Source organism: Callithrix jacchus, chromosome 8 (assembly GCF_049354715.1).
Source record: "Callithrix jacchus isolate 240 chromosome 8, calJac240_pri, whole genome shotgun sequence".
NCBI classification, from domain to species: Eukaryota; Metazoa; Chordata; class Mammalia; order Primates; family Cebidae; genus Callithrix; species Callithrix jacchus.
The window spans coordinates 32,814,807-32,832,340 of NC_133509.1; the positions used below are offsets into that span (position 1 = coordinate 32,814,807).

General features: G+C 39.9%; 1 protein-coding gene and 1 pseudogene across 33 annotated transcripts in view; both read left to right on the forward strand.

The window, feature by feature from the left end:
* SLC28A2 (solute carrier family 28 member 2) overlaps positions 1–17,534 on the forward strand; it is a 107,335-nt gene that overhangs the window by 61,191 nt on the left and 28,610 nt on the right. For 17 of the 33 annotated variants that reach the window (XR_013520930.1, XR_013520942.1, XR_013520931.1 and 14 more), the window contains one exon: positions 8,579–13,770. The exons of 3 other annotated variants lie outside the window; for them this stretch is intronic. Coding sequence is in view for 2 of the 30 variants with exons in the window: in XM_054239588.2 (XP_054095563.1) it covers positions 8,579–8,699 (121 nt within the window). In the remaining 28 variants the exon portion in view is untranslated. Of the gene's footprint in view, positions 1–8,578; positions 17,339–17,534 lie in introns of those variants that run through there. 13 more of the 33 variants (XR_013520934.1, XR_008474260.2, XR_008474257.2 and 10 more) reach the window with 9 other exon arrangements.
* LOC100408068 (esterase D pseudogene) lies at positions 16,284–17,338 on the forward strand (annotated as a pseudogene).

Consider the following 17,534-nt stretch of genomic DNA (forward strand, 5'->3'; position numbering starts at 1 on the left):
TCCCGCGTCTCCTTTATACTTGGGAATTTCCTTGTTCTGTGGGCAACAAAGATCAGTCTGGAAATGCAGCTCCGACTCACCTCTCCACGGATTCAACAAGAGCTCCAATCCTGGGTTGTTCTCACAGCGCCATCTTGAGTCCTCTCAAGCTGCACTGTGCCCCTTGATTTCCATCGTCATCTGTCTCTGGATCCCTCAGGTCCAGTTTTCCTTTCTAAGACTTCAACTCAAAGCTTGGAATTGAGTTTGGGAAAAACAGGTGCTTCAGGAGGGTGCATGGACTCTTGAGTCCCAGGTGGCCCTTGCTGGACTGTCTGTTAGAGTTTTTTTAAAAAAAATCTGTTTTTATTAGGCCGGGTGCAGTGGCTAACGCCTGTAATCCCAGCACTTTGGGAGGCTGATGTGGGTGGATCATGAGGTCAGGAGATCGAGACCATCCTGGCCAACATGGTGAAACCCTGTCTCTACTAAAAATACAAAAAAATTAGCTGGGCATGGTGGTGTGTGCCTGTAGTCCCAGCTACTTGGGAGGCTGAGGCAGGAGAATTGCTTGAACCCAGGAGACAGAGGTTGCAGTGAGCCAAGATCGTGCCATTGCACTCCAGCCTGGCGCCTAGCAACAGGGTGAGACTCTGTCTAAAAAAAAAAAAATCTATTTTTGATACCAGGCACTTAGTAGATATATGAGTTAAAAAGTCCAATTCTTTAGGTTGTCTTTTCACTTTCTTTGTAATGTCCTGGCATAAAAGTTTTAAATTTTGACACAGTCCATTTTACCTATTTTTTTCTCTTATTGCTTGTGCTTTTGGTGCCATATCTAAGACTTAATTGTCCAATCCAAAGTGGTAAAAATTTACCTTGATGTTTTCTTCTAAGAGTTTAACAGTTTTTTTTTTTCTATATTTAGGTTCTATTTTTTCTTTTCTTTTTTTTTGAGATGGAGTCCTGCTTTGTCACCTAGGCTGAAATGCAATGGCATGATCATCTCAACTCACTACAACCTCCACCTTCTGGGTTCAAGCCATTCTCCTGCCTCAGCCTCCCAAGTAGCTAGGATTATAGGCATGCACCAGCACACCCAGCTAAGTTTTGTATTTTTGATAAAGACAGGGTTTCACTGTGTTGGCCAGGCTGGTCTTGAACCTCAGGTGATCCACCCACCTTGGACTGACAAAGTGCTGGGATTTACAGGTGTGAGCCACCATGTGCAAGCTTTTTTAAAAAAATCTATTTTGAGTTACTTTTTGTATATGGTGTGAAGTAGGGGTCCAAAAAGTATCATTCTTTTGAATGTGGATATCCAGTTTACCCTGACCCACTTGTTAAAAAGATTACGTCCTCCCTATTGAATGGTCTTGGCACCCTTGTTGAAAATCAGTTGTCCGTAGATGTATGGGTTTACTTCTGGACTCTCAATTCTATTATCTTGATGTTTACCTCTGTCCTTATGCCAGTACCACACACTGCTTTGATTACTGTAGCTATGTAGTAAGTTTTGAAATTGGAAACTATGAGTCTAACAACTTTGTTATTTTTTCAATATTATTTTAGATAATCAGGGCCCCTTGCAATTCCATATGGATTTGAGAGGGTCAGCTTTTCTATTTCTGAAAAAAAAAAAAGGCATTGCAATTTTGATAGGAATTGCATTGATTATGTAGGTAATTTTAGGTAGCATTACTGTCTTAACAATATTAAATCTTCCAATTTCCAGCAGATGAATGTGAGATATCTTTTCATTTATTGAGGTCTTCTTAAATTTCTTCCAGCAACATATTGTAGTTTTCAGTGTACAAGGCTTTCACCTCCTTAGTTAAATTTATTCATAGATATTTTATTCTTTTGGATGCTATTATAAATAAGACTGTTTTCTTAATTTCCTTTTTGAATCATTCTTGCATGTCCACTGTTAATTTGTACTGAAATCTTTTTTAAATTTTATTTATTTATTTATTTATTTTATTTTATTGCACTTTATGTTCTGGGGTACATGTGAAAAACATGCAGGATTGTTGCATAGGTACATACATGGTAAAGTGGTTTGCTGCCTCCATCCCCATCACCTATATCTGGCATTTCTTCCCATAGTATCCCTCCCCAACTCCCTACCTCCCGCTGTCCCTCCTCTAGTCCCCCCCAACAGACCCCAGTGTGTGATGCTCCCCTCCCTGTGTCCATGTATTCTCATTGTTCAACACCCACCTATCAGTGAGAATATGTGATGTTTGATTTTCTGTTCTTTTGTCAGTTTGCTGAGAATGATAGTTTTCAGGTTCATCCATGTCCCTACAAAGGACATGAACTCATCATTTTTTATGGCTGTATAGTATTCCATGGTGTATCTGTGCCACATTTTCTCTGTCCAGTCTATCATCAATGGGCATTTGGGTTGGTTCCAGGTCTTTGCTATTGTAAACAGTGCCGCAATGAATGTATGTTGCATGTGTCTTTATAACAGAACGATTTATAATCCTTTGGATATATACCCAGTAATGGGATTGTTGGGTCAAACAGAATTTCTATTTCTAGGTCCTTGAGGAATTGCCACACTGTCTTCCAAAATGGTTGAACTATAATTTACACTCCCACTAACAGTGTAAAAGTGTTCCTATTTCTCCACATCCTCTCCAGCATCTGTTGTCTCCAGATTTTTTAATAATTGCCATTCTAACTGGCATGAGATGATATCTCAATGTGGTTTTGATTTGCATTTCCCTAATGACCACTGATGATGAGCAGTTTTTTATATGTTTGTTGGCCTCATATATGTCTTCTTTTGAAAAGTGTCTGTTCATATCCTTCGCCCACTTTTGAATGGGTTTGTTTGTTTGTTTCTTGTAAATCTGTTTTAGTTCTTTGTAGATTCTGGATATTAGCCCTTTGTCAGATGGGTAGATTGCAAAAATTTTTTCCCATTCTGTTGGTTGCTGGTTCACTCTAATGATTGTTTCTTTTGCTATATGGAAACTCTGGAGTTTAATTAGATGCCATTTGTCTATTTTGGCTTTTGTTGCCAATGCTTTTGCTGTGTTAGTCATGAAGTCCTTACCTATGCCTATGTCCTGAATGGTTTTGCCTAGGTTTTCATCTAGGCTTTTTATGGTGTTAGGTCTTATGTTTAAGTCTTTAATCCATCTGGAGTTAATTTTAGTGTAAGGTGTCAGGAAGGGGTCCAGGTTCTTCTACCTGCACATGGCTGGCCAATTTTCCCAACACCATTTATTAAAAAGAGAATCCTTTCCCCATTGCTTGTTTTTTTTGGGGGCGTTGTCAAAGATCAGATGGTTGTAGATGTGTGGCGTTGCCTCTGAGGCCTCTGTTCTGTTGCATTGGTCTATATCTCTGTTTTGATACCAGTACCATGCTGTTTTGATTATTGTAGCCTTGTAGTATAGTTTGAAGTCAGGTAGCATGATGCCTCCAGCTTTGTTCTTTTTGCTTAGAATTGACTTGGCTCTGTGGGCTCTCTTTTGGTTCCATATGAAGTTTAAGGTGTTTTTTTCCAGTTCTGTGAAGAGGGTCATAGGTAGCTTGATGGGGATAGCATTGAATCTACAAGTTACTTTGGGTAGTATGGCCATTTTGACAATATTGACTCTTTCTAACCATGAGCATGGAATGTTTTTCCATCTGTTTGTGTCCTGTCTTATTTCCTTGAGCAGTGGTTTGTAGTTCTCCTTGAAGAGGTCCTTTTCATCCTTTGTTCATTTTATTCCTAGGTATTTTATTCTCTTTGTAGCAATTGTGAGTGGCAGTTCATTCTTGATTTGGCTCTCTTTAAGTCTGCTATTGGTGTATAGGAATGCTTGTGATTTCTGCACATTGATTTTATATCCTGGGACTTTGCTGAAGTTGCTTATCATTTTCAGGAGATTTTGGGCTTAGACTATGGGGTCTTCTAAATACACAATCATGTCGTCTGCAAATAGAGACAATTTGACTTCCTCCTTTCCTAATTGAACACCCTCTATTTCTTTTTCTTGCCTGATTGCTCTGGCTAGAACTTCCAATACTATATTGAATAGGAGTGGTGAGAGACGGCATCCTTTTCTAGTGCCAGATTTCAAAGGGAATGCTTCCAGTTCTTGGCCATTCAGTATGATATTGGCTGTGGGTTTGTCATAAATAGCTTTTATTATTTTGAGATACATTCCATTGATACCTAGTTTATTGAGAGTTTTTAGCATAAAGGCCTGTTGAATATTGTTGAAGGCCTTCTCTGCATCAATTGAGATAATCATGTGGTTTTTGTCTTTGGTTCTGTTTATGTGGTGGATTACGTTTATAGACTTGTGTATGTTGAATCAGCCTTGCATCCCAGGGATGAAGCCTACTTGATAGTGATGGATAAGCTTTTTGATGTGCTGTTACAATTGGTTTGCCAGTATTTTATTGAAGATTTTCGCATTGAAGTTCATCATGGATATTGCCCTGAAATGTTCTTTTCTTGTTGAGTCTCTGCCAGGTTTTGGTATCAGGATGATGTTGGTCTTACAAAATGATTTGGGAAGGATTCCCTCTTTTTGGAATGTTTGGAATAGTTTCAGAAGGAGTGGTAATAGCTCCTCTTTGTATGTCTGGTAGAATTCAGCTGTGAACCCATCTGGACCTGTGCTTTTTTTGTTTGGTAGGCTATTAATTGCTGTCTCAACTTTAGCCCTTGTTATTTGTTTGGTAGACTATTAATTGCTGCCTCAACTTTAGCCCTTGCTAACCTATTCAGGGTTTCTACTTCTTCCTGGATTAGGCTTGGGAGGGTGTAAGTGTGCGGGAATTTATCCATTTCTTCCAGTTTTACTGGCTTATGTGCATCAGGTTGTTTGTAGTAATCTCTGATGGTAGTTTGTATTTCTGTGGAATCGGTGGTGATATCCCTTTATTTTTTTATTGCATCTATTTGATTATTCTCTCTTTTCTTTTTTATCAGTCTGGCTAGTGGTCTGTCTGTTTTGTTGATCTTTTCAAAAAACCAGCTCCTGGATTTATTAATTTTTTGAAGGGTTTTTTGTGTCTCTATCTCTTTCAGTTCTACTCTGATCTTAGTTATTTCTTGTCTTCTGCTAGCTTTTGAGTTTTTTTGATCTTGCTCCTCCAGCTCTTTCCATTTTGTTGATAGGGTGTCAATTTTAGATCTTTTCTTGCTTCTCATGTGGGCATTTATTGCTATAAATTTCCCTCTTAGATACTGCTTTAAATGTGTCCCAGAGATTCTGGTACATTGTGTCTTCATTCTCGTTGGTTTCGAAGAACATCTTTATTTCTGACTTCATTTCGTTGTTTATTCAGTCAACATTCAAGAGCCAGTTGTTCAGTTTCCATGAAGTTGTGTGGTTCTGAATTAGTTTCTGAATCCTGAGTTCTAATTTGATTGCATTGATCTGAGAGACCGTTTGTTATGATTTCCATTCTTTTGCATTTGCTGAGGAGTGATTTACTTCCAATTATGTGGTCAATTTTAGAGTAGGTATGATGTGGTGCTGAGAAGAACGTATATTCTGTGAATTTGGGGTGGAGAGTTCTGTAAATGTCTATTAGGTTTGCTTGGTCCATATCTGAGTTCAAGTCCGGGATATCCTTGCTAATTTTCTGTCTTGTTGATCTGTCTAATATTGACAGTAGAGTGTTAAAGTCTCCCACTATCATTGTGTGGGAGTCTAAGTCTCTTTGTAGGTCATTAAGAACTTGCTTTTTGTATCTGGGTGTTTCTGTATTGGATGTGTATATATTTAGTATCGTCAGCTCTTCTTGCTGCATTGATCCTTTTACCATTATGTAATGCCCTTCTTTGTCTCTTTTGATCTTTGTTGGTCTAAAGTCTATTTTATCAGAGACTAGGATTGCAACTCCCGCTTTTTTTTTTTCCGCTCTCCGTTTGCTTGGTAAATCTTCCTCCACCCCTTTATTTTGAGCCTATGTGTGTCTTTGCATGTGAGGTGGGTTTTCTGAATACAGCACACTGATGGGTTTTGAATTTTTATCCAATTTGCCAGTCTATGTCTTTTGATTGGGGCATTTAGCCCATTTACATTTAAGGTTAATATTGTTATGTGTGAATTTGATTCTGCCATTTTGATGTTAGCTGGTTGTTTTGCCCATTCGTTGATGCAGTTTCTTCATTGTGTCAATGCTCTTTACCATTTGGTACGTTTTTGGAGTGACTGGTACTGGTTGTTCCTTTCTATGTTTAGTGCTTCTTTCAGGAGCTCTTGTAAGGCAGGCCTGGTGGTGATGAGATCTCTGAGCAATTGCTTGTTCGTAAAGGATTTTATTTCTCCTTCACTTATGAAGCTTAGTTTGGCTGGATATGAAATTCTAGGTTGAAAGTTCTTTTCTTTAAGGATTTGAATATTGGCCCTCACTCTCTTCTGGCTTGTAGGGTTTCTGCCAAGAGATCTGCTGTGAGTCTGATGGGCTTCCCTTTGTGGGTAACCCGACCTTTCTCTCTGGCTGCCCTTAGCATTTTTTCCTTTATTTCAACCCTGGTGAATCTAATGATTATGTGCCTTTGGGTTGCTCTTCTTGAGGAATACTTTTGTGGAAATCTGTATTTCCTGGACTTGAATATTGGCCTGCCTTGCTAGGTTAGGGAAGATCTCCTGGATAACATCCTGAAGAGTGTTTTTCAGCTTGGATTCATTCTCTCCGTCACATTCAGGTATACCTATCAAACGTAGATTAGGTCTTTTCACATAATCCATATTTCTTGGAGGCTTTGCTTATTTCTTTTTACTCTTTTTTTTTTTTATCGAATCTTGCCTTCTTGTTTTATTTCACTGAGTTGATCTTCAGTCTCTGATATCCTTTCTTCTGCTTGATCAATTCAGCTATTGAAACTTCGTGAAGTTCTCATGTTGTGTTTTTTAGCTCCATCAATTCATTTATATTCTTCTCTAAGCTGTTTATTCTCGTTAGCATTTCATCAAACCTTTTTTCAAGGTTCTTAGTTTCTTTGCATTGGGTTAGAACATGTTCTTTTAGCTCAGAGAAGTTTGTTATTACACACTTTCTGAAGCCTGTTACTGTTAATTTGTCAGACTCATTCTCCATCCAGCCTTGTTCTCTTGCTGGTGAGGAGCTGTGATCCCTTGGAGGAGGAGAGGTGTTCTGTTTTGGGTGTTTTCATAATTTTTGTGTTGGTTTCTTCTCATCTTTGTGGATTTACCTACCTGTGGTCTTTGTAGTTGGTGACTTTCGGATGGTGTCTCTGAGTGTATGTCTTTTTTATTGATGATGAAATTCTTTCTTTCTTTTTTTTAGTTTTCCTTCTAACAGGCCCCTCTGCTATAGGACTGCTAGAGGTCCACTCCAGACCCTGCTTGCCTGGAGATCACCTGCAGTAGCTACAGAACAGTAAGGGTTGCTGCCAGTTTCTTCTGTTGTCTTTGTCCCAGATGTCAGCCTGAGCTCTTCTTTATGAGGTGTCTCTTTGGATATATGAGGGGTTAGGAAGCTGCTTAAGGAGACAGTCTATCCCTTATAGGAGCTCAGGTGCTGAGCTGTGAGCTCTGTTGTTCCATTCAGAGCTGTGGGGCTGGTACGTTTAAGTCTGCTGCAGTGGAACTCATAACCACCTTTTTTTCCCCAGGTGCTCTGTCCTGGGAAGGTGGGGCTTTATTTATAAGTTCCTGACGTGCTGCTGCCTTTTTTCAGAGATGTGCTGCCCAGTGAGGAGGTAGCCTAGTCACAGTCTGCCAGCAGAGGCGTTGCTGAGCTACCATGGGCTCTGCCCAGCTGCTATGTGAACTTCCTTGCGGTTTTGTTTATAGAGGTATAGTCAGACTGCTTCAGTAATGGCAGACTGTCTCTGTAATGGCAGACTGCCTCAGTAATGGTGGACTGCTTCGGTAATGGCAACTGCCTCTGTAATGGTGGACTGCCTTAGTAATGGTGGACTGCCTCAGTAATGGTGGACACCCTTCCCCCACCAGAGCTGGACTGTCCCGGGTCCAGCTGTGCTTGCTGTGAAACTCTCAATCCAGAGCGTTTCAGATTGCTGTTCTTTATGGGGGTGGGACCCACCAAGCTAGGTTACATAGCTCCCTGTTTCAGCCCCTTTTTTTTTTTTCAGTTGAATGGGTGACTTGTGTCTCTCAGGCGTTCCAGGTGCCAGTTGAGACGGTTCCCAGATTTGTGTGAGTTTTTGTGCGGAGACCTGCTGCGCTGGCTGAAACAGCCGTGCTGGAGACTTGTGGCACTTTTCCACCCAGAATCTCCTGGTCTGTGAGCAGTAAAAATTCATTTGAAAATGTGGTGATCACTCACCCTCTGCGTTCTCGCTGGTAAATGCACTCCAGAGCTGTTCCTATTCTGCCATCTTCTGTACTGAAATCGTCTAAACTTTTCATTAACTGTGTCACTTTGTGGTTATTCTCAAGTCATAAGTTACCCAATAATATAAAAAATATTTATTATTTAAGAATATCTTTAACTCCTGAGCACAATCCTAGTTTCTCTTTCTTATTTTATTTCGTACAGTGTCCTCTTTACTTATAGGTATTCAGTAAACTCATTAATTTACCAATTTTTATTCATTATTTATTTTTAAATTTTATAGTCAGGGTCTTGCTTTGTCACCTAGGCCAGAAGGCAGCAGCACAATCATAGCTCATTGCAGACTCATACTCCTGGGCTCAAGCAAATCTTCCCTCTCAACTTCTCAAGCAGCTAGTACTATAGGTATGCACCACCATGTCCGGTGAATTTTAAAGTTTTTTGTAGAGATGGGGTCTCGATATGTCACCCAGGATGGGCTTGAACTCGGAGGCTCAAGTGATTCTCTGTCTTGGCCTCCCAAAGTTCTGGGATTACAAGTGTGAGCCACCACATCCAGCCCCCTTGATTCATTACTTTAAAAAATGCAAAATCATGTCATCTAAATATCTATCCATGCTTTCTTTCTATTCCTGTTAGCATTGCCTTAGTCAGGCACATGCAGTTTCTCCCTATGTGATGTTCAGGCTTTTTAATATTGTCTTTTCTTCTTTCCTAAATCTTGGTGGTAGTTTGTTTTTGTAGTCTGAATCAAGATCAAGCTTGCTGCTGGCTACCTCAACTTCTCTTTGATTCATCTATGCTGCTCTTAAGGGAGAAAGACAGAGAAAGGGTTCAGGTTCAGTTATTAAAATACCTCTTCCATGAAGCTTCCCCTAGACTGATTACTGAAAAGCTAAAGCTAATTACCTCTCTTTTTCTATCTCATATGCATGAAATTGTAATTGCTCCAGTATCATATCTAATTATGTACTCACTCTTGCCTTAATTAAAATGTATTTAAAATTGCAAAATTAGAAGTTGAAGGGACCTTAGGAATATAATGCAGACTCCCAGTTAAATGTGTTTTAATGAGCACATTCACTTATCACTGCTGCCTATCCAAAGTCTTCTAAAATGTCAATGTATTCCAAATGCATAAATCCACAAGGACAAAGAAACTGGATAAGAAGATGACAGTGACTACACTTTAGGAGTTGTAAAGCAGAGACAAGAGTGGAAACTGATCTAGCAGAGTGATAACCCATTAAACTATTAATGAGAGAAGCTCAGAGCAAGCCAATTCCCAGAACTCCAGAAAAGCTTAGGTATTAGAGGGGCTACATATCTCTGAAAGGAGGAAAGTGACTGGGGAAAAAAAAGCCATCGTTGAGGACAGGGATACTTTACTGTAAATGAGACTTAAACGAAAGCCAATATTAGACAATGACAACCCAGCTCCCTTCTCCAACTCAGATCTTAAGAATGCTGCAACCAAGCTTACTCTCTTCAACCAGGCTTACCCTCTTCAACCCACAGGAAACTGGAAACTTTCTCTTTGGGAAAATGTTCCAGCCCAAGATCGGGGAAAACATTTCAGGTTTAATAAGATCATCCTACACTGATCAGCCCAACCTCCTACTGTGCCTCATCTCTGCTATTGGTCTCACTATTCTTTCTTTTAGTTTAATTTGTTGTGGTAAGAACACTTAACATGAGATCTACCCTCTTAACAAATGTTAAGTGTACAGTATGTTTTTGTTGTCTGTAAGCACATTGTCCTGCAGCAGATCTCTAGAGCTTATTTATCTTATTTAACTGATACTTTTATGCCTGTGATTAGTCATGCTCCTAAAGGATCACCTTTAGACAATAAAGGAATTTCTCTGGCATGAAGGACAAAATGAACAAAATGGAACTCAGAGGAAATCAAGGCAATGGAGATGGCAGGAAAATGTGTTTAAAAAACACCTACTGTCTATTCTTGTTGCTAAGAAAAGATGTTATATTTCCTCTCTTCCCAAAGAAAGGAGACTTTAAAAAGGAATACTGGGAAGCAAAGAGACCCTTGGAAGTGGAAAATGCTATAGTAGAGAAAAAATGCAACAGAAGGGAAAGAAAATAAAGCGTGAAAAATAAAGTGGTTTCCAAGGACTGAAACCATATAGTTTATTGTTTAAATTTACAAGGCATTACTCTTTCAGTCTCTTCACAAATAAAACTTTACTATTAAAGGGACCTCTTTCATGAGGCAATAAAAGAAGCAAATAACCCTGTTTATTCTGGGATTTATCTCCCCCAAAACCTGTTAAAATAAACATCAAACTGTCAAATTTACCAATAGATAGCATTAAGTGATGGTTTACTCCCCAAGAGTCCTTTTTTCTTTTTCTTTTTCTTTCTCTCTCTCTCTCTTTTTTTTGAGACAGGGTCTTGTTCTGTTGCTCAGGCTGGAGTACAGTGGCATGATCATAGCTCGCTGCAGCCTTCAACTCCTGGACTCAAGTGATCCTCCCTTCTCAGCCTCCTGAGCAGCTGGGAACACAGGCATACACCATCAAGCTCAGCTAATTTTTGGTAGAGACAGGGGTCTCACTGTATTGCCCAGGCTGGTCTCAAACTCCTGGGTTCAAGTGATCCTCCCTCAGCAGCGTCTCAAAGTGCTGGGATTACAGGCATGAGCCACCAAGACTGGCACCAACAGTCTTTGAATCCGTCACCTCAAAATCCTTGCTGTGTCCACCAACCCTAAACTATTATCCTTATCCAACCAATTCTGATCAAGCCCTAGCATTGAAAGACCTGTCTTAAACAAGACTTCAAAACTTGATAAATATCTCAACTTTTCCCTGCCCCTTCTGAGAGGCTACTAAGATCCTATCAAGTTAATGTTCTTCCTTACTTCCGTAGGAATAAAGTTATCTTGGTTTAATCAATGGGTTAAGTGATATTTTGATGGAGCCAAAATTATTACCTTTCAAAAATTAGTACAAAAAGATATAATGGGAGATAGAAGAAAAAAGAAAAGCAAGTTAAAAGATCAGAGATCTAACATCTGAATAATATAATAGAAGTTTCAACAAGAGAAAGAGAAAATGTTGGGAAGAAAAGTACTAAAATAATTTGAAGGCTGAGTGCCTGTAATCCCAGTACTTTGGGAGGCCAAGGCGGGCGGATCACTTCAGGTAGGGAGTTCGATACCAACTTAACCAACATGGAGAAACCCAATCTCTACTAAAAATACAAAAACTAGCTGGACATGGTGGTGCATGCCTGTAATCTTAGCTACTCAGGAGGCCGAGGCAGGAGAATTGCTTGAACCTGGGATGCAGAGGTTGCAGTGAACCGAGATTGAGCTGCCCTCCAGCCTGGGCAACTCCGACTCAAAAAAAAAAAAAAAGAATTTGAAAAAGTTTTCCAGAACTGGTGCCCATAAATTTCTAGAATACAGGGCATGATGAAATCAAAGGAGGCCCACACCAAGGTTAAAATCATTGTAAAATTTCAGAAACATTGAGACATATTATATAGAAAGCTGAGGGAAAAGTGCTTGGTTGCCTGCAGATTAAGATTATTGCCACCAGATGGCAAAAATGCCTCCAAGGCTCTACTTCTAAGATTTTTGTTTCATTTTGTCTTCAGAGCTTTCCAACACATTAGAGTTTTCTCATTTGGCTTCTCTCCATCTAGTCTGGCTCCATCAGAGATCTGACTCTTTTCTTCCTAAACCAATCTGCTAGAAGGACACTGTATAATCAGCCTGGAGGAGTAAGTACATTCTCTTTGAAGAATTGGCTCATGTGGCTCTGAGGTTAAAAAAAAAAAGACTTTTAAGAGAATGGACTCTGGATTACAGTTGTCTGTTGTGGACAGAAGGACTTCTGTCATGCTGGGATTCCACAAAGCATTCATTCATTCATTCTTCCAACAAGTTTTATCGGTGCTGACTATATGATGGGTACTGTGTTCGGCACTAGGAATCATTTAGTAAAAGAAAATCAGACATGAACTTTGTCTTCATGGAAAATTAAATTCTGAGGAGATAAACATTCCATAAATATATATATACACACACGTATATATAAACAAATATATGTAACTATATATATATATTTATTTATTTATTTAAATAAATTGTGATAAGTGCTATGAAAAGATAGGTATGTGGAGAAAAAGAGACCTATTAGGTCCCTAAGGAATCTGATGGATTCCTGTAAGAGTGGAAGTAAGCAGATCAGCTAGGAAGCTATTGCAGCTTTCTAAGAGGGAGATTAAGGGAGAGGGTGATGCTAGAGGAAAGAGAAGTAGATGAATTCAAGAGAAGTTGGAGGTAGAATTGACAGGATGCAGTCATTAGATCTGGGAAGTTAGAAAGCATATCCATTAAAGATGACTCCCAAGTCTCTGGATGAAGCAAATGGCTGGGTTGATGGGATTACCATTTTTTGAGGTGGAGAAGGCTTGGGGAGGAAGAAGTTTTGGAGGAGGGGATGGTAGATAGAATCGAGTTCAGGGGCCTGGTGTGGTGGCTCACACCTGTAATCCCAGCACTTTGGAAGGCAGGGTGGGTGGATCACTTGAGGTCAGGAGTTTGAGACCAGCCTGGCCAACATGGTGAAACCCCACCTCTACTAAAAATAGAAAAAAGTAGCCAGGCATGGTGGTGTTCACCCGTAGTCCCAGCTACTCAGGAGGCTGAGGTAGGAGAATCGCTTGAACCCCGGAGGCAGAGGTTGCAGTGAGCCAAGATCAGCCACTGTACTCTAGCCAGGGCAGCAGAGTGAGACGCTGTCTCAAAAGAGAAAAAAAGAGTTCAGGGTAGAAGGTTAATTAAATTGGGCTTTCTCCCCAGGCATTTGGGTTCTGGTTTGGATGCCACTGGTCCAGGCTAGAATGGGGTTTGCTCTGATCTACTGTGTAACAGAATGACTTGGCCTGGTTTATTTGGTTTAAATTGGCTCACAGTTGGCATTCATTAAGCTAAAAATTGTTAACACAGTGCACCTACAGAGCAATAGAAAAATCAGCTTAAATTTGTAGTGTCTTTTCTGATGTGGGCATTTGAGAGTTAAAGAGAACTGTCCAGATTGACACCTATAATCCTAGCACTTTGGGAGGCCGAGATGGGGGGATTGCTCAAGGCCAGGAGTTTGAGACCAGCCTGAGCATCACAGGGAGACCCCATCTTTACAAAAAATTAAAACATTAGCCAGGTGTGGTGGCACACACCTGTGATCCCAGCTACTCAGGAGGCCGGGAGGTGGGAGGATTGCTTGAGTTGGGAGATAAAGGCTTCAGTGAGCCATGTTTGCACCACTACACTCCATCCTGGGCTACAGTGATGCCCTGTCTCTAGGGGAAAAAAAGGAAAAAGAATGGGCCAGAGCATCTTCTACATTTTTTGTTGTTGTCATTTGTTTGTACTCCATTCATAAGGGGCACACAATCTCAAGGATAAGAAGCTTCTGGAAAATGCAAGCCCAGTTGTTTTGGTGGATCCTTCTGAATGATTATGCACAGGTAAGATCCTTAGTGTGACTGTGAGGTGGCAGAAAGGAAAACTTCTTCTATCGACTCTGAAAATAGAGAATATTTTATCTAATTTTATCCCCAATATAGTGCCTATAACATGTTTACACAGTAAGTGCTGAATTGAAGCTGCTCCACCTGGGTTGTTTTCAGTCTCCAGACCTAAGTTGAACTCTCTGGAGGATTTGAAACCCCTCTTCCCAAAGAGCTGCTACATAATTAGCTATGTGCTGAGACAAGGTACCTCTCTGGACTCACCAGAGTTTAAGGACCTCATTTCTAGGGGTGCTAGGAAAAAGATACTTCTCTTTCCTTCTTCCTGCACCCACGTCCATAGAGGTCTTTTGCCATCATCAACAAAGTGTTAAGTCAGAATTTAAAATCAACTTAGCCCTAGACATCGATGTTTTCATTTGTAACCTCGAGGTGGAATAGTTAGTCATATACTATGCCCATAATCGGCAGTTACCTCAGTCTTTTTCTTTGATTCATGCCTTGCCTTCTCCTTGTGCCCTACCATTTTGTTTAGAGTATATGTCATTTTGAGGGCAAGAATTGTACTTTTTAAGCTTTATATTTCTGTACAATTTATTTTTGTCTCATTTTTGTAATAAAAAGTGTATATTTTAAGTTAGTACAACATGATGTTTTGATATACATAAACACAGTGAAAGGATTGCTACAGTCAAGCAAATTAACATATCCATCTCCTCACATAGTTACCTTCGGTTTGTGTATGTTTGCATGTGTGTATTGTGATAGCGTTTGAAATCTTCTCTCCAACAATTTAGAACAGTACTTTATAGCATTAGCAAGGGGAAGGAATGGCCTGGGAGAGCTTTAGCTCCCTCTACCAATTTTCATAAACCCCATAACCCCCTCCAGAAACGTAATTAATACATAAACAAAAGTTTATAATTATAAAAAAAAGCATATTTTTGGCCAGGCACAGTGGCTCATACCTGTAATCTCAGCACTTTGGGAGGCCGAGGTGGGCAGATCACTTGAGACCAGGAGTTCGAAACCAGCCTGGCCAACAGAGCAAAACCCCATCTCTACTAAAAATAGAAAAGAAAACAAAAAACAAACCCATGGGTGTGGTGGCATGCATCTGTTGGGCCCAGCTACTCTGGAGGCTGAGGCAGGAAAATCGCTTGAATCTGGGAGGCAGAGGCTGCAGTGAGCTAAGATCGCAGCACCGCACTCCAGCCTGTGTGACAGAGTGAGACCCTGTCTCAAAAAAAAAAAAAAAAAAAAATTAAAAGCATGTTTAGAACGCACATTATTTACTATGCAGGAGTAGCCTTGAGGTAAGTCCTCTAGCTTCCCCTTCCTGCCAGATTGCCACCCCTAGTTTCCCTTGTGAAAAATCTGCCACTCCCACTGCTCAAGAGAGCGTTAACAAACTGTTGTAAAAGAACAGAAGCCAATGCCTGGTGAAGGCTGCAATATTCCTCTGAAAGCTGAGGTTATGTTGTTTTTGTGCTGGCAGCTGTTCTCTAGATTTGCAGGAGATTCACCCTTATATAACTTGAGGTTCTTGTTTTCCTGATTCAAAGCTTTTTATTTAATAAATTCTTTGGGATACGCTTTTATTTAATAAATTATTTGGGATAATTATATGTCTGAAGCCCTCTGAAAAGTCCCACTTGAATTTGTATCTGAAATGGTAAGAAGAAAGTCAGGCTGTACCTGGAATCTGGACTTAGTTTTAAGTTCTTTCAAAGCAATGCAGATATGGAATATTTAGACAAACCACAATTCTGGAAAGTTTTTTAAGTGGAAAATTTTGGTTCTAAGCTTTTGGAGAGGGTAGTTTGGAAACATCACACCACAATTAAGCCTCCATCTAAATAATAAAATGCGTAAAATAGTTTTCCTATATATTATTTTCCCCAATTCAAAAGATTTTGTCCTAGTCCCAGATTTTTTCATAGAAATTATAATTGTTTGATAGTATAATCGGTCAAAAAACCAAAATATGAGGTTTAAATATTGAAAGGGAGGTGAAGGGCTGGGCACGGTGACTCATGCCTGTAATCCCAGCGCTTGGAGAGGCTGAGGTGGGCGGATCACCAGGTCAAGAGATAGAGACCATCCTGGCCAACATGGTGAAACCCGTCTCTACTAAAAATACAAAACTTAGCTGGACGTGGTGGCGCGTGCCTGTCATCCTAGCTACGCAGGAGGTTGAGGTGGGAGAATTGCTTGAACCCAGGAGGCAGAGGTTGCGGTGAGCTGAGATCCAGCCACTGCACTCCAGCCTTGTGACAAAGTGAGATCTGCCTCAAAAAAAGAAAAGAAAAGAAGAAAAGGAAGTGGTAAAATTGTCATGGTTTGCAAATGACATTATCATATATATATGGGGGGCCTGAGGGAATCAACTTAAAAGTTATTAGAAATAACAGGAGTATTCACTAAGGCAGTCATTGCAAACAGTACATAAAAATTAATAGTATTCTTGTGTGTCTGCTGGTAACTCTGCTGCCGGAGCATCGTCTACCCTTTGGTTTGAGCAAAAAGCAGTCAACAATTGGACAGGAGAAGAATGGCATTGAAGCAGATTTCCAGCAACAAGTGCTTTGGGGGATTGCAGAAAGTTTTTGAACATGACAGTGTTGAACTGAACTGCAAAATGAAATTTGCTGTTTACCTCCCACCAAAGGCAGAAACTGGAAAGTGCCCAGCGCTGTATTGGCTCTCAGGTTTAACTGGCACAGAACAAAATTTTATATCAAAATCTGGTTATCATCAAGCTGCTTCAGAACATGGTCTTGTTGTCATTGCTCCAGACACCAGCCCTTGTGGCTGCAATATTAAAGGAGAAGATGAGAGCTGGGACTTTGGCACTGGTGCTGGGTTTTATGTTGATGCCACCGAAGATCCTTGGAAAACCAACTACAGAATGTACTCTTACATCACGGAGGAGCTTCCCAAACTCATAAATGCCAATTTTCCAGTGGATCCCCAAAGGACATCTATTTTTGGCCACTCCATGGGAGGCCATGGAGCTCTGATCTGTGCTTTGAAAAATCCTGGAAAATACAAATCTGTGTCAGCATTTGCGCCAATTTGCAACCCTTTACTCTGTCGCTGGGGCAAAAAAGCCTTTAGTGGATATTTGGGAACAGATCAAAGTAAATGGAAGGCATATGATGCTACCCATCTTGTGAAATCCTATCCAGGTTCTCAGCTGGACATACTAATTGATCAAGGAAAAGATGACCAGTTTCTTTTAGATGGACAGTTACTCCCTGATAACTTCATAGCTGCCTGTACAGAAAAGAAAATCCCTGTTGTTTTTAGATTACAAGACGGTTATGATCATAGCTACTACTTCATTGCAACCTTTATTACTGATCACATCAGGCATCATGCCAAATACCTGAATGCATGAAAACTCCAAATAAGAGAATCTCTTCAGGATTATAAAAGATGTAAAATACAACTGTATTGCTGAGCAAAAAACATTTCAAAACATTGGATTTTATAATGCTAAAAGGGCTTTATTCAACAGTTGAATCACATCTGAATAAAGATATAAAACCTAAAAAAAAAATTAATAGTATTCTTACATTCCAACCACAACCAGTTCAAAATATCACATGTAAAATTATTTTGATCACAAATCAAAACAACAATAACAACAAACTCTAACAGGAAGTAAGCAGGACCTAGATGAATAAAAATATAAAACTTTAAGGACACATGTACACGAATGTTCATTGCAGCACTGTTTACAATAGCAAAGACCT